Raw genomic sequence first — 22,801 nt, 5'->3', positions numbered from 1 at the left:
CAGACTAACACGGCTGTTACTCTAAAGCCTGCAGTGCTGCTCCGTAATCGCCCAAAGAGGTTGCTGAGAAATGTGAAGTATATCTCCCCATCAGCACCCCCAGCACCCCCCCACCCCACCCCCCACACACACATCTGAGCAGGATTGCACAGTCCACAGGGAGATGATTGGCTGCTTGTCACAGGAATAAAAATGAAGGCAGGCTTACCAGGTTTTGATGCTTTGGTCTGATATAACTAAACATCCATTTAATTAAAAATGAAATGAATTAAATTTCACAAGTAATTAGTCTAGCGTATGAACTAGGTCTTTTGGTATTCTCAGGAAAACAAGCACATTAAATTGGCTGACATTTTGAGGTTTTGAAAAAGCTGCTACTGCACACGCACAATGGCTCCTTTCCTTAATGGGTTTTGATTGTGCATTCCATTTCTGCTATGCAAAAGCCTATTAAGAGTAATCCACAAACCATAGCTAAACACATGTTCCATCATTTCTCCATAATCTGGAGTGGATACTTTTCCTATTACACATTCATTCCTTACACCACAGGAGCTATTACCGCGTCTGCTTTGAATATGCACGATGAATCATTCACAAATAACTCATCAAAACCCGACCAGGTGTATTGACATGATATTGAGTCAGAAGGAGCTTCACACCCCGCAACACTGAAGCAGGGCATTTTTTCCTTTTTGCTCAGTTTTCAAAACTTTCATTTGGATGCTACGGTTTTCCCAAGAGACTCCAACTGTCAGCAATGGATGCACAAAAATGCCCATACCAAACACTTAAATACTACCGTAAAAATAAATGACAAAAATGGGTTTACCATAAAGAGTCTTGTTAAAACCCACAAAAATAAAGCAGTTCAGAACAAAGGCTGAGAGTGCACACTGAAATCATCCCGTTTTATTTAGGCATAGCTAGGACCTCATGAACAAATCTCCTGTGCCATATGTTCTGTGGTTCCTTTGGCACTATACAGAGAGTGAGACAGCCTTCCTTTTGAATTATACCTTGTTTTTTATATTTAATGAAAAGCGTGTGATGCTTTTTTATTATTTAATGTTATACTATTTAAACCATTAAAAAATGTGAGATCAGCATTTAATTGCGATGTAATTCGTGATGGGTCCAAATTCTGAAGTTCAGGTCAGAATCCAGACCCAAACTTTTCCCAAAGTTTAAGGTGTTCAAATCCAAGATTTTTGTTTGGGCTATTATAGAGACTTTGAGAAAATTCAGATCTAACCAAAAGTCTGGGGGAAATCTAGATTCAGAGGTTCTCTAATAATTTTGATGTGTATCTTATTACAGAACTGTTCATAATCTACATTAAATAAGGAAACCATTAAGATGATCTTATATAAGAGAAAGCTACAAAGACTTACAGCAAAGATATTTTAGTGCTCTATTCACTTAGGTTAGGAGCAGCTATTACTTGCCAGGATGAACTTGACTGAAGTTTGACAACCTTATTGTTTTGTTTTCAGCTGAAATGAATAGTCAGGTTGAAAGTATAAATGAACTTTCAGAAATGCAGCCGGAAGATTAACAAATAGGTAAGTCTCCTACGACCAATGTTTCTCTGCAAGTATGCATATCCATGCAGATTCTGTTTGGAAAAAAAGATCTGTTGTATTAATGGCCCAAAGGTGTAAACATGACCCAATCACTGTCTAACATTAAACAGTGTTAAACAAGGTCTGGGATTTGGTGTACAGAGACCTCAGCCTGCTTAGTACCATAGCAGACACACCATTAAACACCCTTTTAACCTTTTACTAAAGATACAGAAAAGAAGGAAAAACAGTTAAAGCATTTGAAATGCAAAGCATTAAATAAGGCTTTCATTTTAACAAGATTTCGTGCTCCTTTAGCTGGAGAGAATTTTTAGAAAGAAACACACACACCTTTGTTTGACAGTCCCTTAGATGATATCAAAAATGGCAATAATGGTCTTATTGGGGAAAAGAGCAGACGTTTATTGAGATGAGCTGGAGTTGCTGCTGTTAAAGTCCAGTCCTGTTTCATCCCAGGAGGTAGTTGGGATTCAGCTGGAGCTGGTAGGGAGGGTAATATCATGTGGGTCCATCTCTCTGGCCTGGTCTGGTCAGGACATCCCTCAGGATTAGGATGAAAAAGGTCCAGTGTGCTACCCAATGGGGTGGCAACCATGATGGTAAAGCTGTTCCAGCAGCCTCTCTCTCTTCTTCCATATTCTGCCCACAAAGTCTCTTTCTTTCAGGACCCAGAAAGGGAGTGGTGGATGGAACAGCTCAGGTGCTCATTATTTTGTCCGCCAATTAGGCTAATATTAGACTCACACAATTTGGTTCGTTAATTTCCAGTTCCACATCTTCTGTTTTTACTAAGAATGATTTTAACATAATCCTTTAACTACATCATTAGGTCCTTTCATTTAGTTTTTCTGTCTCCTTTTCATACCTTTTCCCATCAATGTTTATTATAATAGATTATTGTGACATGTTATGAATTTTTGCATATTTTTACAGTTGATCTCATGTTTAGGCCCAATTATTACAACAGATCTATATACTATGATTAAAATTGGGGTGACCAGATATCCTGATACTATCAGGACCATCCCGATATTCGGAACTTTGTCTTACAGAGGCAATTATTACACCACCACCCTCCCGCCCCATCCCCCAAAAAAAGTGTCCCGATTTTTCACACTTGCTATCTGGTCACCTTAATTAGAATATACAGAATTAGAAAAAGCAAAATGGGGGAAAGTATTAATTATGTGACATTAATTGTCACATAAATAATATAATAGCATTCTGCAACTGTAATGTATTTAGACTGTGTATGGTCTTAGATCAACAGAACCCAGATAGCAACAATATTAGCAATGGAAAAGTAACTGAGTGAATGTTTTTTTGTCATTGCTTAGGAAAATGAAAAGCAATTTATACTAATTGGAATTAAGTTCAGTTCTCTGAAATCTGTATTCTGGGAACAACAGGTTTGTGTCATGAGGCTTTTATGCCCTTGGCTCTACAATGCCTAATGTCACTTCTAACTAGACTCCTGTAAAACAAGGCTGAAGTCAGTTGGCTGCCTTTTTGAGCTTTACTGCTTTATATACTGAATGATGGTGCCATTGCACAAGTGCACAATTGTTATTGCAGCAGAAATGGAAACGAATAGTTATGTTCATAGACAATAAACAGTCTGACTCCTCAATAAAAATGAGTAATCTGCTAGAGATAAAAAGTCCCTGGCACACCCCAATTACAAAAGAAAATGTTGATCCCTGCTGAAGATATGCAGTTTCAAGCATTACTACACACCTCTCCCCCTGTATAGGGCTATTATAAGATTCTAATATCATATATAGCAAGATGTGTTATTTATGCTCGTAATGGGATTTCATGTAGCTCAAGACCAAATATAGAAGCTTTACAACAGCAGCAGCTTTGTCACAGAGATTTAAAAAGCAAGGTCTTATTACAGTGTATATCCCTTTGTCCTTGTCAGTATGTTGACAATATGCTGCCATACTGCATGAGAGAGAGAAATATGGCTGATGGATCCCCATTGAAAAGTAGTGAAGCAAAAATAAAAAACATCTTAAGGATTACTTCTGCAGTTCTCCCTTTCTTTTTCACCTTTTCTTAGCTTCTGATTATGCATTCTGTTAAAATGCTTACCATTTAAAAATAGATTAAAAGGCTAATACCGTCATTGATTTTAAAAATATATTTATCAGTTATAACTGCTTTCACATAAATGGAAAGAAATTTGTCTTTCATACATTGTTTTCTCACTAAAATTAGTACATGCATATGTTTTGGGATGAGATCATGTAAACTCTGCTCTATGAAAGTGAAGCTTGCATTAATAATACAATATTTAGCATTCAACTAATTAATTTTCTCAATTCCAGTGTGAGGTACTGCAGTACTGCTCCCATTTTACAGAGACGAAAACTGAGCCGGAGGGGTGAAGTGACTTGCCCAGTCTCTGTAGTATTTCAATGACAGATCCAGGATTAAAACTAAGGCATGAATTACGTTCAGCTGTTTGCTCAGTCCCCCAAACCATACTGCCGCTCTGCTTTGATTGCAAGCAGCCAGGTCCACACAGTGAAAAATCGATCATCTTGTTAAACTTTAAAGGCTCTGAACTCTCTAGGGTCTTTAGGACCAAGCAGATATCTTTGGGACAGTGGTTTACTGTTATTTTAAGAGCGTTCTATACACTATTCCCAAAATGCATATCAAAAATCCCTAAGAACTCTTGCATGATTACTATGCCCTTGATGTCAACAAACATAAGACACATTATTCAGCATTTTGTTTTTAAAAAACAAAAAATATACTCTAGGAATTATTTGGGAGGAGTTCTGTGGCCATTACTATACAGGATATCAGACTAGATGAGCACCAGGGTCCCTTATAGCCTTGAAATCTATGGAATTTTTGAGTTTCTAATCACTATTACACAATAATGCCAGCCATCAGCACCATTAATGCATACAGCCATAACATCACCGTAGTTGATTCCTGCCCACTTTGTTGTTGCTAGTGCCAAAATCACAGCTGCTTCATGCCTCTTTATTTTAGCCCTGTTTGAGGACTGTGTTATCAAATACTTCCATGGCACCTTGCTTGCCTATATGTTTATAAAGTACTGTCCACACATGTGATGCTATTGGAAATAATAGTGTCTTATTTTACTGCTGTTACATGCCTCCCATATTTTGCACGTGTGTTTGGCAACAGAGACGTGAGGAAACTGTATTAAAAAGACCCAGCTAGCCATTTGGGTCCCTGAAAACTTTTGATTTTGATTAAATGAACTATATCGGTTTTTTTCTCCCTATCACAGAGGAACAATATGAGAGAAGAGAACAATGGGGTGAAACGTGAACGGCAGTCATTAGCATTGTATGGCATCATTCTAACTATCGGCAGAAAGCGCATCGGAAGGTGCCCCATGGGATGGGAGGGGAAGGGAGATAAGGGAAAATGAATGTTTGTTTTAATTCCTCTTAATTCTCAATTGCATTTTGTTCTGTAAACCTGTTTTAAAAGAAAAAAAAGCTTCCCTACTTTGGTCATGATGTCCCACTTCAAGCAATCTTTTGCATTGTCCTGGCAGTTACAGCAACTTCTAGGTCCTGGGTAATATTGGAGATGCTTATTCTCCCCCCCAACACACACACATACACTCTTATCACTAGCCTCTGAATCTCATTTCCCAATGAGGGCACATCATCCAAGCAACTGGTGGGAATGGGATTTTTTTGGATTCTCTGGGATAAATTTGGGGCTTTGGCTTGAGGATGTGGACTGCCACAAAGCATCATAAATCACAGAACACTGTGTATCTTAGGAATTTTAAGAACAGCTGTTCCAAACTATCCCTGTATTAATAGTGAAGTTATAGCACAGTGCCCAACTCCAGCAACATCAGTCAGGAATTCCTGACTGCAAGTACCAGTGCAAAATATTTAGAGCTTTTAGAACAATGACCCCTGCCACTATGGAGATAGTAAAAGAGCTAGAAGGAGTGTTTCCTAGTGCACAGTAGAATCCAACCTAAGCTTCACACTATAAACTTGGAAATCTGGATGCTTCAGGATGTCGTATTGCTGTATTGCTCACTGGGAGAATGGAGACGTCTGTTGCCCATTGCTGATCTATCTAAATCTTCTGGTCATAGTACAGCATGTGATGCAAAGTAATGCAGTTAGTGCATCGATTCTGTTCTCTTCTAGTGAATTTGCACTTCTAAAAGTAAATAATTATTTTAAGTGGGTACTTAAAGTACCTGTGGGCAACTAATACTTTGCACAGCCTGTGAGTAATGGAGGATAACAGGCATTCTGCATCCAGCACATCTTTAAATATAGTTTATGGCTTTAACAACTTCACTGTACCTTGTGTCAGTCCTCATTATATTTTCTACTGCATATGCATGATTTTTAAAAATGCAATTAACAGTTATTTCGTTAAGAATGTTTTACCATATGTCATTTGTTCTGCCAGCAAGTGCTGCATTCAGAAAAGAGGGCTTATGTACATTTTTTCAACAGTACTGTAAATTAAATTGATACACGAGACTGAAGGAGCACACAGCATGTGTCCAGGGTCTGATGTTCTGCAAAACATAATGGTGTTAAAAACAACTAGAGCTTTTTTTTTTTAAACATTCCGAGATTCTGGTTTTGCTTGAATATGTACGCTCTTTCCCCCAATCCTGAAATGATGACTGACTGGCACGCAAAAAAAAAAAAAAAAAGTTGAGAGGAGACTGAAATGTATTGGCCCTATTCTGATCAATGGATTTGTGCCAAGTTCACACTGATATAACTGTGAGCCCTGTATGTATATAAACAGTTTGACGGCTGCTGGCATTTGCAGGTTGATCGGAAATAATGACGGGACAAACCGGGATCTAAAACAAGACCTGCAGATTTGTCTCTGGGAGTGTGGCCACTAGGAGTGCCTGACATCTTCCAATGAGCTGATTTTATGTGCCTCTAGCATTGGAGCCGCTTGATGACCCCAAGGGGCATTGTCTGCAGTCACTTCCTGTGGCATTGTTAGGGAACATGGGGTGGAGGCTTCCAAGGCTTTTGGATTTCTGTTTGGAGGCTAGTAGATATTTCTTTTTGAGCATGATCAGCTTTGAAAGAAACTAGGTTTCAGATGTAATTAATCCTGTTAGTGCCTGTTAAAACAGTGCCAGGATTATACTATACTTACTACGTGGGGTCAGAATGCATTTTGGACATCCCTTCCCCTACCCTTAGACGCTTCTATGCCTCTCTCCTTTTCCATTCCTGTTAGCTTGACCAAAGGTATCTTCGGGACCACACCCCTGAATGTTATTTTCCTTCTGTCCCTACATTTGTTTCTGGCTGATTCCAATTGCAGCAGTCAAAGGACCAGCAGCTTGTGTATCTGCATGATGCACATACAGTATGTTTCATTATCAAATGATTTCTCTTTAAATAGCCTGTCATAATAGAACCGATACCATTTCTGAGGGAAAAAATAAATGTACTGGGTAACAATAATGTTAATCCTCCATTTGTGTGTGTCCTCTTTAAAAAGGCAAAGATTGAAGGGCTCCCTTTGTTTGTAGAGCTAGGGAAACTCCTCCATAAAGCATTTGGAAAGTCAATTGGTGTAAGCGTTCTAAAGCGTGGTGGGAAACTGTGTGAGCCAGATTTTCAGTTTTAAATTGTCATAGCTCCACTGAGTGGGGCTGAGGTAGGGCAATATCCACAAGGCATGGATCTGGTCCTATGTATTTAATTCTGAAGTTGTACATGTATGATTTTCACAGTCTTCCACGTACAACGCTAGAGAACTGCAGGCTGCTGCTAGCTGAGTATCCTCAATGTTAGTGAGATTCAGGCTCAGCAAGGAGCAGACAAGGAAGATCAATGCGAGAGACTGATTAAAGAGGGGTGTTCAAAAATATACAGAGAGACAAGACAATCCTTAAACTCCTTGGCAGTACTGACTGATATTAAAAATAATTAACTCCACAAATACTTCAGGTTAGAGACTCCTTATAACCAGTGACAGTAATTTCATTGCTACCCTCGTTTAACCTTGGTTCTCTTTAACAGCAGTGATTCTTTGAAGCTGTGAAACTTTTGCCTGAGGACTCTGCAGCAAGTGTGAAGCACAGGCAGGAAGTGTAGAGTAAGAAAACGTATGAGTTGATTAAATCTTAACAGTCCAATTTTCAGTCATGAGTGTGTAGCTTGATTTCCTTGCTTTTTTGTCAATGTGGCTTTGGGGTTGCATCTGTTTAGGATTTTTTAATGAAAAACATTAATAAAACGATGTACGCACAGTTAGGCAATTTGATTCTGAGCTCTTTGGTTATTGCTGGACTGGTTGCACCCTGAATGCAGCCACCTTTGATTTTGCTGGAGCTACAGAAGTAGAGAGTTGGCTCTGTAGAAGAATAAATATCAGAAATGGATTAATGCCACTATCATAGGAGTTTTGGTTAACAACTAAAATTTTTATCACAGTATGTTCTGTATAGAAAATAGAACCCCTAAATTAGTGGTGTTTGCATCCAAATATTAGAATATGCTTTCACTGTTCCAATTGAAAAAGTGCTTATTCTACAATTAGGAGCATCAATCTATTTTTCCTGCAGCTAGCGATTGCTCTGATGACGGACAAGTTTCCTTTCATACAGGCTTACAAAGGAGATGTCTGAGACACTGTCTGTAATATCGGGTCACATATTATTCACTACAGCTAATTGTAAATCTTTCTATGGCGCGCTGAAAAGCCTGTTTGTGAATTAACACTGTTCTGCTTTATGCATTTGATTGAAAAAGATATTTCTCTATATGCAGTGCATGTCTGCTTTGCTTTTAAAATTACAAAGTTAGCAGAATATGTTGGATATATTTTCTTGGGGAATAGGGGTTTTTATCATACGATTCATCAAGGATTTGCCTTACCCTGACATTTGTGATATAAAGGAAAGTCAGAAAAATGTAATTTTCTTGATCAAAAATATGTTTTTACTTAAATGCAAATAAATGTAGTCTGTTGCTTGCACAATATATGGTATAGTGGCTAAATAGGTTAACATGTCTTTTTTGTTAATCTGAGATTTACATGCTGAATTTCCTTATGAATCTGTTGTTTTTTCCTTTGTCTGTGCCATACATCTGAAAACTTAAACTAATGATGCCTTCATACTACAATGTTTGTTAAAGCAAAATGTTAATAAAAACTTGTTCTGAGGACAAGACTGCACTGCTTGTGTTTTTCTAACTTTGCTGATTATGCAAGTCAATTTTGTGATTAATAATGTTCATTTCAGATTTTGAATCTGGTTGTAACTATGCACTTCAGATTCCTCATTTAAATGTATCTGTCATCGGCTAGTTATTTCTTATAAGAAAACGATAAAGCTGAAGGATTTTATTTTTGGAAAACAATCGGCAGTTAAATGAAAGCTTTTCAGCTTAAAGGGGGAAAGGTTGATCAGTTTAAACATATTACTAAACTAGAGACTTCATAAAAATCCTGGCAGATATACCGATCCTGATTCTCTGTCACTCTGCACCTTATAAAAAGAACAGGAGTACTTGTGGCACCTTAGAGACTAACAAATTTATTTGAGTATAAACTTTCGTGAGCTACAGCTCACTTCATCAGATGAATGCAATGGAAAATACAGTAGGAAGATTTTAAATATACAGAGAACATGAAACAATGGGTGTTACCATACATACTGTAATGAGAGTGATCAGGTAAGGTGATCCTATTACCAGTAGGAGAGAAAAAAAACCTTTTGAAGTGATAATCAAGGTGAGCCATTTCCAGTAGTTGATAAGAACATGTGAGGAACAGTAGGGGGGAAAAGCTTTATACAGGGTAAAATGGATTTATTTGGGGTTTGGACCCCATTGGGAGTTGGGCATCTGAGTGTTAAAGACAGGAACACTTTTGTAAGCTGCTTTCAATTGAGACTACAGCTGTTAGGGGATGTCATTCAGACCTGGGTCTGGCTCTGCAGCAGGCTAGCGGGGTCTGGCTCAAACCGAGCAGGGCACGGAAGCCCTAAGCTGCCAGGATAGGAAAGCAGGGGCAGAAGTCATCTTGGCACATCAGCTGGCAGTTCCCAAGGCGGTTTCTGTGATCCAACCCATCACAGGGCCTTCTCAGTCTCACCAGCCTCAGCTGTTTTTAGCCTAGGCAAGATGGGCTTGGGGATAAAGTAGTCCCTCTTGGCTGCACAAGGGCAGTCCGCTCCTTCTCTCAGCCAATCTTTTAGGCTTGTTTTTCTCCCTTAGGGGAGGGAATGCAGCCTCCCCTCCTGGGGAGGCCTGCTGTCTTGCTGCTCCTCACCTACTGGCAGCTTGACTTCCGCACTCCCCCTCTCCCCAACAGCGGAGGGTTTAACTCTCCTGTATGAGTTAAGGATGCAGCCTTTAGTTGGAATCAACTGATCCTAATTGCCCTCAGGTAACTCCCTCTCAGTTGATCCTAACTGATTTCTGGTAACCCCATCTCAATGGAGCAGCAAGTTCCTCACATGATGGACCTGTAGTCACCCCTCCTCAGTTGATGGGGAGGAGGGCCTTTTACCCTTCTGGGACTGTTTTCCACCCTGCCCTTGCAGCTGTCTGTCCTGAGTTTATCACAAAGCTTATATAAGTTTGTCAATTTAACAAAGAAATCGATATGTACCAGGCTTGTTCTCCCAAGGGGAGTTCCTGAGACACTGCAAACCAAATGCACCTCTTCAGGTACAATAAACAAACAGATTTATTAACTATAAAGCTAGATTTAAGTGATTATGTAGTCGTTTACATCAAATCAAGGTGAAAAAGTGCTGCAAAATCATAATGGTAACATTTCACATCCATTTCACACTAGTGTAAATGTCAATACAACATACAGAGTAATGAAGAATCAGGCCTACTGTGAGGGAGTTTGGATGGGAGGGCAAGATTTTCATTATTGACTAGTGATTTTATAAGAGCACTGGTGTTCAACATTTTCTCAAAATCAGACCATTTTAAGGTGTATGAAGTTGGGCACTAAAATCACCAGTCAAGTGTATAGAAGAGAATGGAAAGCAAAAGAATACTTAATAGTGTGATATAAATCTTTTATTGGCTTGATTGGCACCTTCATGTATTCTGTATGCCACATATTTTACAAAAAAGAATTACTATAGAAATGTTTTAGAGAGGGAATGTTTATTGTTGGGATTTTTTGGTACCCCTCCACCCATAAGCATTGGCTGAGTAACAATGAGTCAAACTATATACAGTAGTTTGCTGAGATATAGTTTTCAATGCATAAATGTCGTTGTTTCAATGTCCAGAAACGTGAAAATCTAGAAGGCAGCACCATTATTATGAAGTTGGGAAGCCTATTTTTCCAATGATATAAATGAAATGTTATGAAGTCATATTTCTGGAGGAAAAAAAAAGGAGGACATTAAATCATTTATTCATGTAGGACCAAATATCATTCATCCCTTATCTTTGGCAGGTGTAATGTTGGGAGAGAAGCTCCACTTCTGGAAAAGTAAGAAGGAAACATTCCTCTAGCAAGGTTTTTTTTTTTTTTTAATGGCAGATATTTAAAGCTGCTTAGAGGTTTGGAATGTTACAAGGTCTTCCAGTGGAGATGGATTGCTGGGCAGAGCCAGATGAGACAGGGAGACACGTATGATAAATCCACTTTATCACGTCGGCAATTTATTATGCGAGTCTGCAATCTCTGTCAAGCTGCCACCTCCACACAACTGATGTTGACAAAGGGAGGTGGCAGAATAAATGTGGCTGGGCTAGTATGTTTCCATGGCAGTTTTATAAGACTGATATTCAAAATGTTGACAGTGGAGTTCTCTAAGGGTATGTCTACAGTTTCCGGGGATTCACACTGCGGCAATCGATGTACTGGGGGTAGATTTAGTGGGTCTAGTGAAGACCTGCTAAATCAGCTGCAGATCACTCTCCCATCGACTCCCGTACTCCACCGGAATGAGAAGAGGAAGGGAAGTCAACAGGAGAGCGCAGTAAGTTGACCTCAGCTACGTCGAATCCAGCTACGTTATACACGTAGCTAGAGTTGCATAACTTAGATTCCCCCAGCACCTCCTGCCTGTCAGCGGGCCCCGCCGATCAGCACCTCCCCCTCCCTCGCTGGGCCTCCCACCTGCCGCGGATCAGATGTTTCCTGGCATCAGGAGGTGCTGGGGGGGAGGAGGGAGGAGCGAGGGTACAGCGCGCTCAGGGGAGGGGGCAGAACTGGGTGGGGAAGGGACGGGAAGGAACTGGGCGGGGCAGGGCGGGAAGGGACGGGGCGGAGTGGGGATAGAAGCGGGGGGGGGCTTGGGGAAAAGGGTGGAAGGGGGGGGCTGAGTACCACCCCTCCCCCGGCAGTTTAGAAACTCGCCACCTATGTCCCAGGCCCCGCATCCTCCTAGGGACAGCCCTACCTAACTTTAATTCATTTCAATAGGAGTTAGGCACCTAAATACCTTTGAGGATCTGGGCCTAAATCCCTCCTGTGATATACAGACACCCTTGTCTCTCGTCTGAGTTAAGGATGCTTAGCAGAATACTCTGGCTACCATACCAGTCTGTTCAAAACCTACTGCTCCTAAATGAGCTCAGAGCACTTTTAAAATTGGTGTTGATTTTTCTTCCATGTAGTAGAAAACTCTGCACACAAATGCATGTTTGTAAAGATGCTTTTTTAACCTTTATCCATTTCTGGAGGTGAAAGTTGTACTGTGGGATTTTAATGAGTCTTGTATCTCCTTATTTCTTAAATAAAAATATCAGGAGATGCTTAAATGCCCAGGTAGCGCGTTCCACCAGAATGATCAGTAACACTTTGCAGTAAGTGGCAAATCACTGTTAATTTCTTTGGAATTCACTGATAAAACATTAATCATAATGAACTCCTCTGGGGGAAAAAGGTCCCTATTAAAATGCAGCCAGTTAAGGAGATACAAAGCCCACCGTAAAGCAGAAGAGCTGCTTAGTGAGTGTACTCCAAATGGGTGTAGACCTGTGATTACCATAAGTAGTCACTGTTGACTTCCTTGGAAATTGTACACACCTGAAAAATCAGTCCTTAGATGTCTCTGCATTTCTGAGGTGGGCAGCTGTAGTCACATGTACCTGATTGAAGATGGTGACTTTAGTGACTAATATTTAATTAATACAAAGTTAAAGACTTCAAAAAGCGAGGTTGAGACAGAGTCACATCAGAATATGCCATCCTCCAGTGATTAGGGACACTCTGAGAGGTGGGAGACCCCAGTTCAAATTCCAACTTGTCATCAGGTAGAGGGGGAAATTGAAAGTGGCATCTCCCACATCCTGGATGAGAACGCTACCTACTTGGGGGAGTTAGCTGTGCTCAAAACACCCTAGCAGATAAGGCCATGCAGGCAAGTTAGCTGGGTCAACCCATATCTTCACATGTGGTTTTAGGATCGCAGTGGGGCTCAGTTGGGAGATATGCATGCATGCATGCATCTGTACGACAGTAGTGTGCATGCCCTCAGGAAGAAATTTAGGCAACTAGGGAATTTTTACATTGAAAATTCAGGCACTGCGTAAGTTTAGGTGCCTACGGATGTTTTGTGGATTGCAGTAACCCCTAAATCTGGGATTTAGGCACCTAAATCCCATTCAGGATTATTGTCTACAGTGAACTCTAGATCAGACGGTCTATGCTGTTTGCCTTACCTCTGTAATTGCATTCATTCACAGACCTGGATACACAAGTTATATTTTTGAAGTAATTTTTTTAACTGTGCCAGTAAGTACTGGTAAGTACAGCAAAGGCCATCAGTGAAGAAGAAGGAGGGAGAGATGACAGAACTGAAGGAGCTTTTCAGAATCCTTATGGTGCTTCTTGATCCAGGATAAGGGCGCCTCACAATATCTATCATGAGGTCTTTGTCATGTAGCAGATATAATGGGACATGAGGTGGGCATGATGGGAAGTTGCTGATAAATGTAGTTGTTATGTTCTTGCATAATCTGGTTGTGTTGGCCCATATCATCTGGAAGTGATGTCACAGACAGCATGGGATTACTGCTGGATGATGATTATGTGTGATTTTGTGTGATGATCAAGTGATTTGATCATTTATCTTTATTTAGTGGATGAGACTTCTGTACTGTTCCCATCACCCATCTCTTTCCTACCTGGAAATGGTTACTTTTTCATGTTAATGTGATGCTTGTGAAAAGCCTTGAATTTAGACCTGACTTCAGTGAGAGATAAGGTCACTCAACTCCTCACCACAGCAAGGGTCTTATAGCACAGATACTAACATCCCCTACTGATGTTAGTAGGGTGCACGCTCTTTATTCTTTGTAATGCCTCCTCTAGGTCATGTTCTCTCCATGCTCAGCTAGTGCTTGCCCTCTCCACTGAGCAAAGAGGTCAATTATTTTGGTGGTTTTGTGAGATGGAACTGAAATCAGACTGCGAACACCAACTCATTTTACATAGGCCTGCAAGGAGAGACGTTGGATGGGAATGTCTTTCGATCACTGCCCTATGAGGATGGATTTGAAATGGTAACCTACAGGTAAAAAGCTCTTTATCCACTTTCCCCAAGAGTCCCCAGGAATTAATTTTTCAAAGTAGGATGAAAGTAATTTTAATGTGTCAGAGACAGAGAATGTGATCCAAGAGTTAATCCAATTACCAATCAGTAAGAAATAACAGAAAAGATCCGTAAGCCAGCTGGCCAGTCAGAGGGGTGTTGTGAAATTAAATTCCCTCCGCTAACCTTCCAGTTCTGTCACACCATCTCAGCACCAGCACGGGATTTATTTTTATTTTTGCAGAGGAAAAGGAAATCAGAGACCAGCTGCTGAAATGAAGTAGATTACTGATTCCCCAAACGCCACTGCCCCCTGGAATATTGTGATGACGAACATTTCAGTTTTAACTTGTGAATGCTCCAAAAGCGCCTCTCCTAGTATAGAGGCTGTGGCTGACTAACAGCCATTGAAGGTGAATGGTGACACATCCCCTCAGCAATCAGAAGCTACCAACATCAGTGCCTTCAGCGAGTGTTTCTGTGTGGTTATTTCAAGAGCAGCTCCTGGTGCAATACTAGAGTGAGAATCCCTTTGTTCAAGAGACAAGAGGATTATTTGATGCCCCTAGGTAGAGAGAGAGAGAAAAAAAGGCAGCATCTTTTACTGATGCCGTTCACTCTGGCCATTAATGCAGTCACTGCCCCATGTACTTTACTGTGATTACAGCATCTGCCTCTGCTGCTACTGCTTCGGCAGCACATACACTAAAACTGGAACAATACAGAGATAATGTGCATGGCCCCTGAGCAAGGATGGCACACAAATTCATGAAGCGTTCCATAGTTTTTATTGCTTCTGCCCCCATGCTATCTTTGCCTCTTTTTAAATTGAAGTAAATGTAGGAGCTTTGCTGCCAGAGGTTCTCTTTGGAACCTACCGCGGGGCCTCGGTCTTGGCTAGTCCTCTCTAGTCCATGCTCTACACTATCGGTTCTCAACCTGTTTACCACTGTGGGCCGCATATGCAGCTCTCTATGTGCAATGTGAGCTGCGGCCACACAATATATGTACTAGCCGTATAGCCCTGAGGATGTCACACGGTCCGCAGCTGTGGGCTGATTGGGCCACAGGCTGAGAACCATTGCTCTACACTCTACCATTGTCAGAGGAAATGAACACGTATGGTAAGATTTTATGAAGTGGCCATATGTCAGGGCACTATTCAGTGAGCTTCCCTTTCCTCTGGTGCGCAGGTGCTCAGAGAATGGCCTCTAAATTGATTGCTTGAGATGGAGAGGAGGAGAAAAAGCTTTTGGGAAGACAGGGCTCTGTAGCCTGGGTAATAGTACTTGACTGAGCCCCCAAGCTGTGGAATTTTCTGTGAATGTATCTTGTTTTCTTGTTGTAATCATCTTCCCTTGAGGAAAATACCTTGCTCCTGTGTAGCTACTGTTTACTGATGAGTCATTTCCACCAGAGTTCACCAAACTCATTTTCACTTGTGACCCAAACCCAGATTTGTACCAAAGTCTTCAGACAAGAAACACTAGTGCATTAATTGCCTATATCTTCTGTCTCCCTCATGTTGCTTTACTTTGAAATTCTGCCCATCTTCTAAGCATTGGGATTGTAAAAGACAGGGACACATGGCATGTCAACTGCTAAGGGCCAAGGAACTGCCATTTCAATTAAGCAAAATGTATTATGAATGCCCCTAAAACCAACAAGTGGAGAACTCCAGAAGTTAAAAGAAAAACACTATTAATGCTGCTTCTCTTGAGAAATAAAAGCATTATAGAATCACACATATCACTTATTTTTGTATTGCTTAATAGTCTATTGCACTCCATGCTGGCAGCCAACCTACATGATCAAAATGTGCTTACCCTTTTCCTTTTATCATTTTCCTATGTTTCTATGCTTTTGAACATTGAAGGTTATTGAGCTCTGCCTTTATTTTGAGGGGGTTTTTAAAAAATAATTGTCCTGTTAAAAATGATGTGATGGATAAAACTGCCAAGAAAATCAATCTATAGCATTTAGCACCAGCTCCTTTTTTAAATACAGCAACAAGGTTTCTTAACTGTTTGAAAAAGACTCTAGTCCTAGAGAGAGAAATTAATCTTCTATGAGTAACTGCCATTTATATTAAAAGACTAAAACAAAATGAGACACAGAAGATGGATTTGCCTGCACACTAATCAGCCTTTTCAATCATGCACAAAAAATGCTTTGTTTTGTAATAAAATAGTTACGATGGAGTTGTGGGGATGAGGGGCAGAGAGGAAGAGAGGCAAAGGTTGGATAGATACATTTAGCACTGTGAAGCGGTCTGGCTACAAATGATATTCCATTACATTGCCAGCCTTGCAGCACAGCCAGGGAGGTGGGAAGAGACGAGAACCATGATTGGTTTCGTTTGTAAGGTAGCTCCTGCTTATTACATTCCTAAAGCTTTTCTCTTTGGTTTTTTTCTTTTTTAAATTAAAAATTAGGGTTTTGTTTTTCCTTTTATTTCCTGTGGTTAGAAAAACTCAGGATCCTATTTCTAGGCAAATATCACAATATCCCGAACAAACACCCTCCCAATTAGCAAGCAAGGTCTAGTAATTTTCGACACTGCTAATTCATAACCTGGCACTAGCTAGTTCAGCCTCCCTGCTCCCAATACTAAAACAATTCACCATCTAGTTATATGTTTGGAAGTGTTATATTTTATGGTACCCGTAGCTAGTGCTTTTATTACTTTGTAATCGCATATGACCTGCCAGGTCCTTATGTACTGAAACCCCTTAATTGTGAGACCACCTAGCAGTTACTATTTAATGCTTTTATATATTGCAATTATTATTTATTACCATAGCACATATGAGTCCTAGTCATGGGCCAGGACCCTGTTGTGCTATGCACTGTACAAACACAAAACAAAAAGACAGCCCCTGCCTTACAATTAGAGCTGGCTGGGAATTTTTTAACTTTTCTCAGAAAATGTTAATTCATCCAAACAAAGGTTTTTTTGTGCAGTAATATCTGTTTTGACAAAATTTTCATCAGGAAGTTTTCTCAGCTCCAGGATGGACATTCTCGTCAAAACCAGAAAGAAGGACTGTAGCCCAGGAGTTAGAGCAGAGCAGGGATTTGAACTTGGGTTTCCTCCCATGGGTGTCCTAACCACCAGGCCAAACAGTCACTGTTTCTTTTCTGGCCCAATGAATATTTAATTATTTATACAAAGTGGAAAAATTTGAAACAGGAGGGACTGACTCTATAGCCTGGAGGGTAGGGCACTCGTCCAAATCAGGCTGATCAGCGGCATGGACCTGGGTCTCCCAAAGCTAACCATTGGCAATAGCCATAATAGGGTCTTGCTTTTCACGAAAGCTCTACTTTTTGTTCCAATATGGAGCAAAAACAAATGTTGCAACGTTGACATGTGTCTCGGAACAGTGTGTTTGCTTTCCATCCAGCCCTGCACGCAATCTGTTGGCTCCAATTTCACACACTGGATATGGTGCAAAATTTATAATTATTAATAGCATGCCTGGCATATTCTAACCAGTAAGGGCGAGGTTGGAGCTTTAGGTACAGCCCTGAAAGAAGGGTGGTGTGTAAGCTGTACCAATTGAGGAGCAGCCCAGGGAGGCCTTGTTCCTCAGAGACAATCGTGTCAAAATGTGCCCTTTTTGCTGCTGAGTGTGTGCACGCTTCTCTGAGCAAGATGAGCAAGCATATGCAGGGTGTGTGAATATGTGTATCAGGGAACTGAGCGAAGTCCATGCCCTTTGCCCTCTGTTTCTGAGAGTGTTTCACTTTCTCAAGAATGACCACAACCCTCAGAGAGTCAGTTCTCTCCCTTGCCCCTGCAAGATAGTAATTAACTGCTGGCTTATGTGATGGAAAAATGTTATTGGCGTAGATCTGGAATGGGCAGATTACTTATGGTTGTTGAAGTCATGAGTGTGTGCCCTTTTCTGGCTGGAATCAGAAATGCTCTGCTGCATGTCATAGGTAAGGATCTACTTAAATTGTGGAGAAATCACACATTTTTTGTGGGTTGGTCACAGCATAAATAGCAAATTTCATGGATGTATACATACAGTATGTTTACAGCAAGTATTCTGCTGTACTACTGTTACATTTGTAAGTCCCCCTGGCTAAGGGATACTTCTGTATACTTTTACCCTAGTATAAAAGTACTCAAAAGACCAGATTTCATAGGGAAGACCACATTTCATGGCCTGTGACCCTTTTTTCATGGCCGTGAATTTGGTAGGGTCCTAGTCATAGGTCATATAAGGTATATCTATTCAGCAGTTTCACACCCGCGGTTGGCCCACGCTAGCTGACTCAGGCTCATAGGACTTGGGCTGTGGGGGCTGTTTAATTACAGTATAGACTTCCGGTCTGGGACTGGGAGTCGGGCTCTAGGACCCAGCAAGGTGGAAGGGTCCCAGAGCTTGGACTGCAGTCCAAGCCCGGAAGTCTACACTGCAATTAAACAGCCCTGCGACTGGAAGCCTGAGTCAGCTGGCATGGGCCAGATGCACGTTTTTAATTGCAATGCAGCCAAACCTGGGGTCTTTTGGAATGAGAGGATTTGAGTCCTGCTTCCACTGCTGCTGTGAAGTTTTGAGGGGTCATGGTGTACAGCATAGCAACAACTGTGAAATCCTGTGTGGATCGGGATCTAAGTAAAACTAACCCGGGAGAGTTTATTTAGAAATCCCTGTTATTTTCTTGCAGTGGTTTCACTGCAGCAGAGGGGTAGTTTTCTTGAATACAGTAAAAACATTTTAGAATTTAAGGCCTTTATAAATATTAACGCTATTTTGGGATGATTTCATAATGCAAATCTGGTATGTATATTTCCCATATTCTTAAAAAAACACATTGCTGAGATTTTTCTGAACCCTGGGAAGTTAATTATATTATACACTAATTGTATCACCTGTAAATCGAACTCTTTATTTTCTTGTACCAAAAGCAACCTCGTGCTCCTCCATTCTTCAGAATCACTCTGAATTGTATTATAGGACACACTCCAATAGCCATCCCTTCTAATTAGGGGCTATCTCACCCCACCGTCTCTTACCAAGATTATCTACATTAGTGACATCTGAAGATTTCAGATTCCTTCTCACACTGTTGTACAGTGTGCTGAGTTGTGGAAGCTAAAGCTGGCGAGCAAATGATTTTTTTCCTGCAAAAAAATTTTTAACAAAAACACACATTTTCCTTTTTTCGCCTAACTTTTGGAGGCGTTTGAGTAAAACCCCAAAACAAAACAAAAAATCCATTTTCAGCTACTGAAAATGGAAAGATTTCAATTGGAAATGTTGGAAGGGGGACTAGTTGCTGGAAATGGAATAACTTTTGGAGATTGGCTTTTCAGTTTTGCTACAGAAACCTGAATGTTTTTGATGAAAATGGAAGGGTTTTTTTTTGTGAAAGTGGCCATTTAGGGGAAGAAGGCAATTTCCATCAATAAAAAGCTTTACTGAAAATTATTCATTGACTCTGCCCTAGAGGTGGTTGCATTTCACTGGTGCTTTCTGAACCGTATACGGACTTCATCCTGCAAGGCTTGCATGACTCATCATTCTAGGACTGCAGTCGTTTTGGAATCCTTCACAATGAAAGGAGCTACATACATTTAATGCAATGTTATTTTTATCTAACTACAAACAGGATACAATGAAAACCAAGACAGAACTGTGTGGATTAGTTAGCAGGGGGGAAAAAGAGTTTCCAGAGTTAGCAGGGGGGAAAAAGAGGGGGGAAAAAAGAGTTAGCAGGGGGGAAAAAGAGGGGGGAAAATTAGTTAGCAGGGGGGAAAAAGAAAAGGAGGACTTGTGGCACCTTAGAGACTAACCAATTTATTTGAGCAGAAGCTTTCGTGAGCGACAGCTGAGCTGTCGCTCACGAAAGCTTCTGCTCAAATAAATTGGTTAGTCTCTAAGGTGCCACAAGTCCTCCTTTTCTTTTTGCAGATACAGACTAACACGGCTGCTACTCTGAAACCTGTCATTATGATGGGGGGAAAGAATCCTATACATATTCCATCTATAAGATAACATAGATGGCCGGATGAACATAAAAGGGCTCTGAATTATTTTGCTGCTTCCGTGGCTATAGAAACAGGGCACTTGGTTCTTTACATATAAATGTGTAGCAAGAACACTCAGTGGCTGTGTTTAGCTTCCTCCTCAAAATCTGTTCACAAAGCATTTGCACAAATCAACAGCAAACGCTAAATCTAAAAATGAGACTTGTCCACATCACATGGCCCAGCTGGAAGTGGGACAGAGAACAGTCAAAATCACTGAGAGCAGCTATGCTTCCCTCAGTGGCGCAGTCTGGCCCAGAGCACCTACTGCACAGAGCTAGTACATTGTGCAGTGGCAAGCACTTAACCAAGAGGAAATCCTGACTCATTGTGCCAAGCTATAAGACAGCCAGGTAGCAGGCACCCTAGTCCCAGCCCCTCCCCTGTACAATGATACATGGAGCTAATACATTCAAAAAGGCTCACTGAGAACACTAACCTGCCATTCAGCTGGGAGTGGAAATGTTTAGGCTCAGGGAGGGTCGCCAGAACGGCTCATTCAAAGTGCTCTCCGTGATCAAAGAGTGGGATTTAAAAGATGCCAAACCACATGATAAGTTCTTCTGCCCACCTTGTAACTTTTCAGGGAAGCACATGCTTCGAGATAATACTGTGGGCTTGCCTTGGTGATAAAGTCCACACAGCATATGTCAATGTGTTTGTGACAGCAGATCTTGTGTGTGTGTCCTTTGTCCATAACAGCGCCGACATATGGATATTTTGCTAGAAGACCTTTTTTTCCTTTCTTGCATATTTGATGGAGGTAGGTAAGTAAATCCATGCTAATGCCATTCCTTTGTCTTCAAACACAGACCAGTCTGTCCGTGATACCGTGATATGCCACTGTAGGGATAATGGGTACCTGGTATCGGAACTCTGGTCTTACAAAATGCCAGCAGCTTTCTCACACCAATGGAGTTTTGTTCCGTGGCTGTCTGGGCATTAAATTGACTTGACTGATAACAATAGACGGTCCCACTACTGGATTTGCTGTGCAAAAAAAAAAGAAGTGTACACGGTGACAAGATTCCATCCAGGAGTCTCCTGCTACAGCTCAACCAGGTGAGCTCAAGGAAAGCCTTTTGCTGGCAGTCCCAGTGGGCACTTTCTCATCCCGAAATCATTCTTAAACACATCACATCAGAACAGTTCATCAGTGTAGTCTTTGGCACATTGTCATGGATTCCCCCACTCCATCCCCTGACAACACAGAAAGACACTTTATTGTGGTGTGACTCCGTTTCTGCAGTTTCAAGGAGACCTTGTTGGGCAGCTGCCAGCATTCACCTTTTTATCATCTACAGCTGTTCCACAGCTCAGTTCATGTCCCTGAATTTTAATCTTCACATAGTGGTAGCTGTCCATAGTAAAATTCACTTTAATGTCTCCATTTCTTGCTGCAGTTGTGGTCTAGCTCATTCCAATGACTTCCTTCACTTTAGCAAGGCAGCTGATTCACATTCTGGTGATATCAGCTGGCTGGACTGTCCTCCTGCCTAAAGGCCACATTACCTGTCAGGATGATGATGTGCAGAGCATATGCAGAAGTCAATTCCTCTGAGCTTTGCCCTTAAAAGGTCACCCACTGTCTATTTAACTTGCACCTTTTCCTTATAGACTGTATTTACTACCTTCATATTTATCTCTAATTTTTTTTGGTGGGAGGAAAAAAATGCAATTTAAACATTATAAAGTAGAGTAAAGACAGCAAAAGTGATCTGACAGCACTGAAGTAGAATATTAAGAAATGTTGTTCATGATGTGTTTTCTTAAACTCTGGCCATTTCACTGGCTGGATTAGAGAAGATACCTCACTTTCTGATCTCAGGTGTTGTCCACCCAGATGATTTGAATCTGCTGTGCTTTCATCCCACAGTCAGCAAAGTCAATAGTGTTGATTTACATCTGTGTGGATGAGATCAAAATCTGGCTCCATGTGGTTAAGTTGAAATGTCACAAACAAAATTCAAGGCTCTTGAAAGAAAACTGAGCTGCTTCTTTGTTTGTGTGTTTTTTTTGTCAACTCTTCCACCAAGCATGAAATATAAAACTAGAATTTTGCTTTAATTTGGAAAAATGCTACTGTGGAACCCTATGGAGGGGAAACAGGTTCAGGTAATTCCTATATGTTTCCTCTTGTACTGCGGACGGAGAGCATGGAACACATTTTCCCTTCATAAAGTATATGAAGCCTGGGGTGAAACACTGGTGCCCTTTGGTAAATATGTTGTTATGCCTGGGGTTGGGCGAAGCCTTGTTGAAGCTGGTAAGCATAACAGCTGTGCTTCCTTCAGGATAAATGTAAAAAGCAATTCAGGGTTTTGCTGGGAGCTGACTGCAATGCAGGAGCTGTATGAGTATTGTCTGATGGAACTGTGTATGTATGAGAATAACAGCAGAAACACCACAGGAGCAAATACAGAAGGCAGCAAGGAAGCACCAGAGACAGCCAAAGAAGCACATGTAGTATGACCCTGAAAAAAATATGAGAGCGAGCTTTTGGGTAGAGTGTTGGCTGGAAAGAGGTTTAGAACTGTGAGCAATGAAACTCTCCCCCTGTTTGATTCCTATTGTGTTCAGGGGAACAGGGCTTTTATATACATTCTTTGTAACAAAATAGGCTTCCGTCATATA

General features: G+C 40.9%; 1 protein-coding gene and 1 non-coding gene across 2 annotated transcripts in view; both read left to right on the top strand.

The window, feature by feature from the left end:
• MACROD2 (mono-ADP ribosylhydrolase 2) overlaps window positions 1-8,736 on the top strand; it is a 1,318,211-nt gene extending 1,309,475 nt beyond the window's left edge. The window contains exons 18-19 of the mRNA XM_073339564.2: window positions 1,497-1,565; window positions 4,864-8,736. Coding sequence (XP_073195665.1) covers window positions 1,497-1,558 — 62 coding nt within the window. The 3' untranslated portion in view covers window positions 1,559-1,565; window positions 4,864-8,736. The remainder of the gene's footprint in view (window positions 1-1,496; window positions 1,566-4,863) is intronic.
• A 6,070-nt stretch (window positions 8,737-14,806) lies between these two features.
• On the top strand, window positions 14,807-14,909 carry LOC140909825 (U6 spliceosomal RNA). Its single transcript, XR_012158363.1, has one exon. It is a non-coding gene; the product is annotated as a U6 spliceosomal RNA (small nuclear RNA).
• The last annotated feature ends 7,892 nt before the right edge of the window (window positions 14,910-22,801 follow it).

Source organism: Lepidochelys kempii, chromosome 3, assembly GCF_965140285.1.
Source record: "Lepidochelys kempii isolate rLepKem1 chromosome 3, rLepKem1.hap1, whole genome shotgun sequence".
Taxonomy (NCBI): Eukaryota; Metazoa; Chordata; order Testudines; family Cheloniidae; genus Lepidochelys; species Lepidochelys kempii.
The sequence above is the reverse complement of the archived record's forward strand: the minus strand, read 5'-3'. Positions and strand labels throughout refer to the sequence as shown.